The sequence below is a fragment of the Gracilinanus agilis genome, chromosome 1, assembly GCF_016433145.1.
Source record: "Gracilinanus agilis isolate LMUSP501 chromosome 1, AgileGrace, whole genome shotgun sequence".
NCBI lineage: Eukaryota > Metazoa > Chordata > Mammalia > Didelphimorphia > Didelphidae > Gracilinanus > Gracilinanus agilis.
Window position 1 is genome coordinate 525,630,189 of NC_058130.1, and position 12,284 is coordinate 525,642,472.

Sequence of the window (12,284 nt, forward strand, 5' to 3'; positions counted from 1 at the left end):
TATGGTTACTTTAAAAGCAATTTGAACTTTTACTTGAGATCTGCTGAATTATTTTACGTATCTTTTGAAGCATTCATTTAATGAACACTTATTCAATTAACATCTCTATGAAGATGATAGTTTCAGTATCTGGCCCTAATATCTTTCCTGACCTTTGGTATCACAACACCAATTACCCATTGGACATTTCAAACTATAGCCAACTTAAACTTGAGATGTTCAAACCAGAACTCATTATCTTTCCCCTAAAACCTATCTTCAGCTGAAATTTGCTATAATTTTGGAAAGCACCACCATATTCTCAACCCAGGTTCAAAACGTAGGTGCTTTCCTTCACATAGCCATTGGATATGAATTCACCATCCATGTCCAATCTCTCTTATGTATCCTCTTCTTACCACCACTTTGAATAGCTTCTACTCTGGTGCAAGCTCTTACTTTATTGAAACAACCATTGAGTGATTTCCCAATCTCAAATCTCTTCCCCACATCCAATCTATTCTTCACTCAGTTAAAAAGGTCATCATTCTTAAGTATACCTTCCTCATTAATCTCCACTGGATCCCTATTTACCATTAGGATAAACTACAAAATCCTGTTTGGATTTTAAAGCTCTTTATTTCCCTTCTTTATCTTTCTAGTTTCTCACCTTCTTTAGAAAAAAAATACTGTATCTTCCTCCATGTAGCTAGGACAACTTGGGTGGCACAGTGGATAAAGTGCTGAACACCTGAAATCAGGAAGACTTGAGTTCAAATGTAACCTCAGTCATTTACTAATTGTGTGGCCGTAGGAAAATCACCTAATTTCTATTTGCCTGTTTCCTCATCTGTAAAATGGAGATAATAGCAAAGCACCTACCTCCCAAGGTTGCTGTGAGGATCAAATCAGATAATTGCCAAGTGGTTAGCACAGTGCATGGCATACAATAATATCTAAATAGAGGTAAGCTATTATTGTTATTATTACTTTATGACCCAAAAAAGCAGTCCTTCTTGCTCCCCTCCACAGAAAATCCACATTCTCCACTCCGAACTTTTTCACTGGCTGAACTCATGCCTGCAACATTCTCCTTTCTCAACTTTTGTTCACTAAGATGTGAGTTCCTTGAGTCCTGAGGCTACATTTTTGCCTCTTTTAGTAGTATTTATGGCACATATGAAGCGTTTTATAAATGTTTATTGATGATAATGATACTGGATGCCAGATACTTGGGGATGAAAAGGCAAAAATGAAACTCCCCCTATTCTCCAGAAAATTACATTCTTTTGGACTAATTTTGATCTGTTTGTTTTCATCATTTCAAACTTTGACCCAGCATAATTAAAAAATGAGTTACTCTTTCAATCTGAGGCTATTTTATGCAATAACATGGAAAGTCAAACTTCGCCCCCTCTGCCACTGGAATCAACTTTCCATGATGGAAAACCTGCTTTTGAAAATGGGAGAAAAAACATCCAACTCATGAGCAAAAGATCAACTAAGTTGGTGATGATCTGAGAAGAGAGACAATGACATATGCAAAAAAAAAAATGATATGGAGATAGAAAAGACAAGATCTGGCAACTGACATATATTGGGGAGAGAGAGAGAAAAGAGGGAGGGAGGGAGAGGGGGTGAGAGAGAGAAACTAGCATTGGGAATGACTCAAAAAAATAGTATGGTGCCTTTAACGAGATGATGGGTTTTGTGGTAAAAAATAATGTAATCAGAATGAAATGAAGAACATGCCATCCATGTCTGTTGTCCTCTCTAACCACCTCAAATGTACCAAAATGAAAGGGGTGACAGGGATGGAGGGGGTGGTTATTTCTCATACTCATTCACTAACCACTTCCTGGAGCCTGCTGCAGCAATGATGTCATTGGGGAAGGGTGGAAAAGCACAAGATATAGTGATGCTGTGAGGCAGAGTGGCTGGAAATGTTATCAGGGAAATTGATAACAGATGCCTATATCATGTTCAGGCTGTATACATTAATGGCTAGGTGCACCCCACTGTGGCCAAGTGGTTAGAGTGGATAGAATGGAGAAGTGTTGAGCAGTATTGTAAGTAGAGGTATAATTGTGCTGGAGACAAGCCTATGATTCTACCAAATTCTTCTGGGGATATTGCCACTTAACCATTGGCAAGACTCATTTTCCAAGTGATTGCCTTAAAGAATTTACAACTCTACCCAATGTGTCTAAATTATTCCTATGGATTTTCATGAATTGAGCGGGATTGATGGGACAATTAACTTTTTGGTTAGATCCTTTTGGATGATATATCCAAAATCCACCAGTCATATGAAGTTATCATTTTTCCCTAATGATAATCATAACTTGCATCTTTACAGTGTTTTAAGATTTTACACAATATGATACACATGTTATATTTAAGTATCTTATACACAAGCATTATCTCTTTGAGCCTTGCAACAATCCTCTGAGGGAGGTGCTACTTTATCCTCATTTTTACAGGTGAAGAAATTGATACTGTGAAGAGGAAATGATTTAGATTAGTGCCAAGGGAAGAATTTGAAGACTGTTCCCCAACTCTAAGTCCGGCACTCAACAAATCCCTTCAAATATCCTAAACTATGGTATGGTATGGTATGGTTGATCAAAGCAAGTATCCACTGCTTTCAGATGTTACTGCAACTGTAAAGGTACTTCTTCATGTTTCTGAGACAAAATAGTTTCACTGAAGGACTCTCAAATAAAGCATCATCCATCAGAGTCAAGTCTCAGTGACTAGAGAAGAATTCCACTTGGATGTTGAGAATTCAAGAGAAGTTTGAAAAGCTATCAACTAAGTAGTCACAGGGAGTTTGATAGGTTTAGTCATATGGATAACAAAAGGAAAGAATTGGCCTTTGTAGAACACTGTCTCTTTCTCCTTTGATTTCAGACATCCACACAAATTCACAAAAGTGAGCAGACAAAGGCTTCTCTGGAGAACTCCATACAGATAATGTACTGCTAGTGTAGTAACTTTCATAGGCATACGCAGAAACCATTAAATGCTCTGCAGTATATCTAGGCTCTGCAAGTACATCAGAGTCTTTTTAAATTGGAAAGGCAAGAAGGGTTTGGACCAGGGTACCTGGGTTCTCCTATCTTTATTCTTTTAGAAAAAAAATGCTAAGGTATCTTTCATGGTAACTGAGGATTCCATACTATGGGATATCTGCTTAAATCCCTCTGAGGAGCAAGAGTTAAAACAGAGAGAACTATAGAGATACTTTATATTCTCTACTCTAGCATTTATAAGGTTTATGTGTTTGAAGTTTTAGCTTCTGTAAAATTAACTCTATTATAAGAAATTAAAAACCACTGTTTGGTTCAGTACAGATATGTCTTTCCAAATCAGTTCTCCAAGGATATCTAAAGATAATAAAATAGAAAAAAATAGATTAGATTTTTGGAGATATATTCTAGAAACCCAGTGGGGTTTTCCTCACTTAAAAAAGCTCAGAAAAGTATAGTAATTGTGAATTAAAAAAGAAATAGCCACAGAACATGGATATATGCATATTTGAACTTGATCAGCCTCCTAAAAGTCATGTTTTGATTTTACTTTAGCAATTTAAAACCATAAGGATTTCCATTTCCCCCTTTAATTGTCTCCCTACCTCTATCATTGTTGAATTCAAGGATGTTTTTCCACACTTCGGAGCTTAGCTTACAGTCTTTCTCTCCATTTCATCTTTTACAAGGAGATTTAAGGATTTCAACATGAAGGCTGATGACTCTTCAAAAAAATTGTCTCACATCTTTTCAATACAAGGGAGGAGAGAGTATGGTGCAATTAAAAGAGTGCTAACTCTGGAGTCAGAGGATCTATGTTCAAATCCTGTGAGAGCTTAAGGAAGTCACTTAACATCATTGAGTTATAGTCTCCTCTTCCATAAAGTAAAGGAGTAGACTTAAATTAAATGGCCTCTGGGGTCCCTTTTGGCTCTAAAGCTCTGATTCTATGATCCATCTCTCCTCCATCCAACAGAAAGGTCACACTACATGTAACCTTAGTCCAGAATGGATCTACCAGATCTAAGACATTGAAATTCCTATCTCTGGTCCCAAGGTTTTGTTCTTTCAAGATCAGAATGGAACTCATCATCTCCCTCATCCCTAAATCAGTTCTTTCCCTTGACTCCTTTTTCTGGTAAAGGCACTACCATTTTCTAAATCACTATCATTAGGAAACTTAGATTAATTTTAGTCTCCTCCTCACCCCCACATACTACCTCCTCTCACACTACCCTGTTCCTGACAGTGCAATCCATTGCTAGGTTCATCTGGTTCAGGGTGTAATGGGAAGACTGGAAAGGTATATAAGGGGAAAAACTGACTTACACTTTTATATGTGAGAAGAGTAGACAAGGCAATAAAAAGTGTGCATCTTTGAAGTGTTTTTTCACCTAGAGATGTTTGAGAAATCTACTTTCCTTATTTTGACATTATTAAAATGGACTATATAGTTCTTACTTTTTAGAAAACATATAAATAAATGCTTGTTTTTTGAAATCTATGCCCTACTATTTGAAAGACTCTGTAAGCCAGTTCTGTCCCTTTGCCTCCCACCTCTTCCCCCTCAGGGTATTATTTCCCAGACACACACACACACACACACACACACACACACACACACATTCTATTTCATTGTCTGTTGCCCACATTTGTGAGATGGTTACCACTTACTCTTAGCATGGTTGAGGATTTCCATTTTGGTTTCTGACAACTGTGGCATGAATTCAGGATTTAGCACAAACTTATATTTTCCACTCTCTATTGCATCGCATTAATAAGCAACTCATAACCAAAATGAACCCCCTGGAGACCTTGGCATCATGATGTGGGGATGCTGGACTACTGTTGTAAAGAAGACAGGAGAAGAAGGCTGCAATAGCAGTACCGTGGCTTGGCTCCATTCTTCTGCCTTATCATGTGCAACAACCCAACCGCCTTCTCTCACTGCCCCACCATTCTGTTACCATGGAGACTAAATTATACCAGTAGATCTCGTTCTGAAGGGTACACAATACCAAGCAAGGAGACTCTGAAGCTGGGGTGAAATGCTTATTTTGAAACTGCTATTTTCAACTTCAGCATTCCTCAAAATATGAATTCATGAAGGTAGCATACATTGGTGTAACTGAACAGTAATTACCTCATTATTGCCTTATGAGGCTGGATGTCAGTTGGCTGCTTTTGTAAGTGGATAAAAGAATACAAATCAAGCTGGAACACCCCCTCTGGCAATGATTACAATGCCCCCTACTTGCTGCTTGTACACAGCTGAATCAGGCAAAACCTTAGGTGTTTCTCAAAATGAGGTGGCTGAAATTTTGCATCCAGGGATCTCTGAACATACAAGGCAGCAAGTGGAATACCGAGAGGAGAAGGGCTGTTTGAGAGGTCTCCTTTCAAACTTTAGAAACTTGATCTAGATTTAGGGTAAACTCCATATGCAATTTTCTTTTCATTAAACATCAAGGCAGTGTCTTGTATTGTAAATAGCACCAGACTCTGATGAGATACATACATACAGTCCTTCTAGACTTCGATGCCCTTGGCTACAAGACAGGGGTTTTGACTAGATGATCAATAAGTTCTTCTCAGCCCTCAAATTCTATGAGTCTATGAAGTAGGAGTATAAATGAAGGGGGTCGGTTTTCATGGTGTGTGAAACAATTACCATATTTATTATGGTAGTTTATGGTATTTTTATATTTATTTTCATATTATTATGGTATTTATTTGATTACCAATTATTATTAAATAGTTATGATGTCATGATCACACTATCATGGGCAGCTGACTAGAACAGTGGATAGAGCGCCAGTCCTAGAGTCAGGAAGATTCATCTTCTGGAGTTCAAATATGGCCTCGGACACTTACTAGCTGTGTGATCTCAGACAAGTGATTTAATCCTGTTTGCCTCAGTTTCCTCATTTGTAAATTGAGAGGGAGAAGGAAAAGGCTAATCAGTCAAGTATATTTGCCATGAAAACTTCAAATGGCATCATGAAGAATTGGAAATGACTGAAAAACTTCTGAACAAGGCCACTGAGAATCCTCTCTTCTTTCTTCCATGAATTCCTTAGCAGATTTCATTATTTTGGACCAAAAAAACCCAAACCCATCATTGCTGAGAATTTGCAGATAAGAAAGGTAATCTTCTGATAGAAAAGTTTACCATGCACCATTAACTCGCACTCTAAGCAGGTGGTCACAAAATGTTTTTGCATGTCTATAATGTCTAATCTAGAGAGGCAGGGTAGTGTAGCAGATAGAATACTGCTAGAGTGGAAGGCTTCAGTTCAAATCTTATCTTTGAAATTATGTGCCTGGACAAGTTATTCAACTTCTGTGTTCTCAACAACAACCTAAGACTTATCTATGATGTCATTGCTGAGCTGCAATGTGCATTAGAGGGCAGCAAGGTGGCAGAGTGGATAGAGTGCTGGGCTTGGAATCAGGACTCATCTTCCTGAGTTCGAATCTGGTCACAGACACTTACTAGCTGTGTGACCTTTGGCATGTCACTTAAATCTGTTTGCTTCAGTTTCCTCATCTGTAAATTGAGCTGGAGAAAGAAATGGCAAACCACTCCAGTATCTTTGTCGAGAAAACCGCAAATTGGGTCACGAATAGTTGGAAATGATTGAAAACGACCTAATGACAACAAATAACAATATACCTCAATGGTGTCAAACAAATAGAAATGGGGCCACAAAACCACATATAAGGATCCTTGTGGCCACATATTAACTTAGAAAATCAAATATTAACATTATCTATATTCTATTGTATTTTTACTTATTTTATTAAATATTTCCCAATTACATTTTAATCTGGTTGAGTTTCCTGCTCTGGGGAATATTACTGGACATAACGCTTGTAGACTATGTAATTGACATCTCTGGCCATAACTTTAGTGAATTCTCATACTAGAAATTCCCTACATTGATGACATTACAGCTTCTTTGAACATTCATATAAAACATCTAAGAGAGTCAAGAGCTAAAGTTCATACCACGAAATGGAAACTAATGGTAGTTTTTCACATTTCCATATTTCCACAAGTATTTTTATCATTTGATCTCAAATCCATAAACTTTTCTGACAATGTGTTGGTGTAAGGGATAGAGGACAGAATCTGGACTCACCACCAACATTTATGGGTTCTGGAAATTGTACATATAGTGCCTTTTACCAAATGAATGTGCAACTTTATCTACTTCACTTCACTACATCTCTCTAAGCTTCAGTTTTCCCATCTGAAAAATAAGGATGATGATATTTATACAACCTTTATCATTTGACAGGGTTGGTAAAATTAAATAAAATAGTATAAAGCAATTGCTTTGTAACATGACATAAATTTCAGATATGACTATTTTTACAATTGGTATCAGTTTAGATAGGAAAAAAGAAAGACACATTGCCTTTTTAGACTATACTTGTGGGAGAAGAATGAAAGAAGAAAGCAATGGAAAACTAAAGCCCATTGATAAGGGAACTTACGGATCAAAAGCTGCAAGCAGGAAGTTGAGCAGTAAACTGATAGACTGTTCCACATGGATCTGGTGAGTGGTTGGCATCCTTTTGTTGAGCTGGTAAAAAATGGTTGAAAGCACAGCTTCCAGGCGGGCCACATTTAGTTCTATATTTGGGTCCAAGTTGTTCAGAGCATTTTCTCTCAGAGCTTCAATGACGTTCCAAATGTCCACCAGATGTACTGTACATAATCAAAGGAGATTCAACAATTTCATGAAAAAAATCAGTATTTTAGGAAATATTTACCAAATTCTCCAACTATTGTAGGGTTTCATCAGGGACCAAGTTCCTTACTTACTTTCTCAATACTGTTCCACAGAATCCTGTTAAGAACCTAAGATATGTTCTTTCCTCTCTTTTGTTTTCACCCCTATTCCTTATAGAGTCTAGAGTTTGGTCTCTCTTCTTAGAGCTAATGCCATGTCCAATAACTGCTGGTGTCTAAAAAATGGAAGGGGATATCTACTAGGGAGAGAGTTTCCTGTCAGTGGAAGTTTTTAAGCTAGAGCCAAATGATCATTTGTTCAGGATATCATTGTAGGCACTCCTACACTGGCTATGAGTTTGGGGTAAGATGATCTTTAAGCTCCCTTCTTGCCTGATCCTCATTAATGCTAATGTCTTCCTCCTGTTAATTATTAAGGGACTGAAATTAAGAAGGTTAGGAAAACATTTGTAGAAGTTCAGAATTTAGGTGGGACTTGAAGTCAGAGAAATCTGGGGGTGGAGATGAGGAGGAAGAGTATTCCAAGTCTGAGACAGTCAATGAAAATGCCTAGAGTTGGGAGATGGACTGTGTCATTTGAAGAACAGCAAGGAGGCTACTATGATTGTAGAGAATGTGATGTTGAGGGGGCAGAGGAGACTAAGAAGGAGTTGTCAAATGGAGAGGAGAACCAGGAGAGAGTAGCATCCTGAAAACCTTGAGAGAAGGTTTCAAGGAGAAGATGGTGATCAACAGTATAAAAGCAGTAGGAATGTCAAGAAGGATGATTGAAAAAAAGGTCTTTAGATTTGGCAGATAAGAAATTATTATTCATTGTCTAGAGAGAGTGAATGATGAGATCAGAAGCCAGAAAGTTGAGTGTTAAGAGGAAAGTGAAAGGAAAGGAAGTGGAGGCTTCTATTGCAAATAGTTTGGCCAAGAAATTTAGCCACAAAAGAAAGGAGAGATATGGGACAATTGCTAGCAGGAATAAATGGCTCAAGTGAAAGGCTTTTAGGTGTGGGAGAGAAGTAGACATATTTGTAAGCAGTAGGGAAGCAGTCATAGATAGGGAGAGATGGAAGATAAGTAAAAGAATGGGGGAGGTAGAAGGGGAAATTTACTGGAGAAGATGGGATGGAATGAGATCACCTGTGCATGTAGAGGATCAGTATTGGCAAGGAGAAGGGATATTTATTCATGTGGGTCAGAGTTTAAGGATGGTATAGTGACAGAAGCCATCTGGGTGATGTGAAATAAGGAAATAAGATAAGAGATTTTGGTGACTGATTTAAATTTTTTTTCTATAAAATATGAGGCAAGGTTCTCAGTGGATGGGGTCAGGGGAGGGAATGCCAGGAGAGATCTAAGCAAGGATGAAAAGATTTGGAAAAGGTGCTATGGTGAGTGGGATAATGAGTTTATTAGGGATGTGTAAAAAGATTGCTTTGTAGCACTAAGGACCCAGTTGAGGTTATATAACAAATTTATAATGGACAAAAGCATAGCTTTGTGATTTTATCCAGCTTCGTTCAATATCATATATGTAGAAATAAAGGCAGCCTATGGTGAGGACAATATAAAGCTGAAACCCTTGGCAGGGTAAGATTGGTATAAAGATAAGACAGCCAGACACTCAAGGAAAGAGAACAATGTAGAGTTGAACTGGTGTATCAATGGGTGAAGACGGGGAAAGGAGGAGGATGTAGCTAGTGCAGGGATGATAATTTTGGAGAGAACTGAAAAGTCAAAGGATTAGAGGCCATGACACAGACTATGTCTTTTTGACTCTGAAGTTAGCTCTATCTACTATGCCATGTTGCCTTTCTACTGTGAATCTTATTATCCTTGTTTTAAAGATAAGTTACCTAAGGCTCAGAGGTATAAAATAATCTTCCAATGGTCACTCTTTGGTATTAGAGGCAAAAGTATAACTTTGTTTTTCTGATTCCAGGTCCAGAAAAAAATCCACTGTCATGTTCATTTTCTTGGATTTATCTTCTAATTAATCCATGTTTATTATTAATTAATTGATCATTGATAGTAGATATTAATAAATTCATATAACCATTCAAATTTTGGTTTTCTTATGTATCCAATCCCTAATATTTATGGGAATTATTTCTAAATGGGAGTTGATTAGGGGAGTTCACTGATCAATGAGTTTACTGGGAGGTGAGTCACTGAGCGGCATCTCTAATGGTGTATACCAATCCTGATAGAGTGGTGACATAGGTTCATGGACTTAGGGGATAATATGTTGAGAGTTCCATGCCCATTAACAACTTATCTCCTGATAACAAGGCATCTCCTGATAAAGTGTTTATGATTGTGGTTGTTTCCAGGATGGTAGTTAGTCTAGATGCTTTATTAGGTGGTATCTGGTGAAAATTCATGTAGGCCAATAAAAGTGAGGTAGATAGATACATGCCCTTTTGACTTTTTTTTAGGAGTGTAAGAGAGCTAAGAGTTATAGGAAATGGGGAGAGAAGCCTCTGTATGAGCACAGTCTCTCTTCCTCCATTCTTTAAACCATATCTATAAGTGCCTTGCCTTAGTAAGAAGTATGTTGAAATAGGATGTTGACATATGGAAATAAAAGGAAAATTCCTCTGATTGGTTTTTCCAAGTTCAAGAGATGGTGGTAGTCAGGAAAGTACTAAGGTACCAAGATTTACTGCTGAGGTACATGTTATCATTTGATAGAGGATAATGTGCTCATACATGTGGCCCAAGATAACAGTTCAAAGACAGTGTAATAGTTGAAATTTTTCTTTCTAATCAAAGTAGAGTAAGTTTACTAGGTCTTTTGATGCTAGTATCTAAACAAAACAAAAGTGTTTTATTGAGAGATGCTAGTCTTGAGAGTTGTCTCACAGATAATCCAAAATTTGTGAGTTCCTGACTTCTAAAGTGAGGAGAATTCCAGAGCAGTAAGGCTCTTGGAGAGTGAAAAGATCAACCATATGGTTCCCAAAAGTGGAAGAGCACAAAAGTGCTCTAGTCATAACATGGAAGAACAAACGATCTGTACTTTACTCCCCACTCATGTGGTATTTGGGCAGTGTAAATCTGATAAAAAGGAAATTATCTGCCCATCAGACTTATCGTGCATTCATCTTCTGGAGAGTACAAACCATGTGGCATTACGGCTTGCTCACAGATAAGTAGCTGCTAGATCTTTGAGTTTACTCCTTCCCTGCCCAGTGTGATTCCAGAAGGTCCTCTCAGTTAAATGAATAGTTCATACTATAGCAATGTTTCTTTAAAGCTTTACTACAATTGACATTTTATTTGTCATTTCTCCACTGAGTTTCTAAACAGAGACCTATTTTTCCACCTTCTATTCTCTCACTCTAAGAATTACTTTAAATCAACTAGACTCATCTCTAACTTCTTTCATTTATGCCATTGTCACATATTTTACCATCTTATATTCAAAAGTTTCAGCTGGTCAAAGAAAAGAATCATTCTCCTGTGAATATAAGAAGTTTAAGCTTTATTGTGATGATTTTTGTCTCTGAGAACCTGGAAAATTGGGGTAATTTCTAAGGCAAACTATATTACCTTTTCATCTTTATTCATAAAGATAAAGAATCACAGAATCAAAGAGCTAGAATGGCCTACATGAATTATTTTGTCCAATCCTTTTATTTTAGAGGTAAGAGAAAGATTAAGCAACTTGTCCAACTTCTTGACTGAAGAATTGAACTTTGAACCTTAGTGCCTTGACTGCCAGGGGAGGGATCTTGACTAATGATGTTACTTCTCAATATATTATTCATTCATTAGTTATATACTTTATGAATGTAATTCATGCCATAATTTTCAGGGCAGGTAAAAATAGCATGTCTTGCTGTTATATTAATTTCTACCTGTCTTCTACTGAAGGAGTTGAAGGTTAGGATGGTGACAGATATGCAAAAGATGCATTAATCAATTATTTTAAATAATTCATAGAAGAAAAGAAGTATAGAAATAATTAGTAATTTTGTAACTTTGTTGTTAATTATGCACATATAAATATATGTATATATTTCTTTTAAGAAAATCTGCATATAACAGAAGCCCATCATTTCTTTTTTTATTTAAAAAATTTTTCCCCATGGTTACATGATTCCTGTTGTCTCCCTCCCTTTTTCCCTTCCCTCTCCCAGAGTTAAAGCAATTTCACTAGGTTATATATATTATTACTCAAACCCTATTTTCATATTATTCATATTTGCAATAGAGTAATCTTTTAAAACCCAAACCTCAAATCATATACCCATATAAACAAGTGATAAATCATAGGTTTTCTTCTGCATTTCTACTCCCACAGTTCTTTCTCCAGATGTGGATAGCATTCTTTCTCATACGTCCCTCAGAATTGTACTGGAAGAAGCCCAGCATTTCTTATATAAATTTTTGTATATTGAAATGTTTTTGGTCATTTATTTGCAATAAATATTTTTAAAAATAAAAGGAGACATTTTCCTCATCAACTAACTGTCTCTATTTCCTCATTTTCTTCAATGGTATCATCACCTTCC

General features: G+C 36.9%; 1 protein-coding gene across 2 annotated transcripts in view; it reads right to left on the minus strand.

Moving 5' to 3' along the window:
* The window catches only part of DTNA (dystrobrevin alpha), a 458,249-nt gene that overhangs the window by 127,595 nt on the left and 318,370 nt on the right, over nt 1–12,284 (minus strand). For both annotated transcript variants that reach the window (XM_044666412.1, XM_044666419.1), the window contains exon 4: nt 7,515–7,728. In XM_044666412.1, the coding sequence (XP_044522347.1) occupies nt 7,515–7,728 (214 nt within the window). The remainder of the gene's footprint in view (nt 1–7,514; nt 7,729–12,284) is intronic.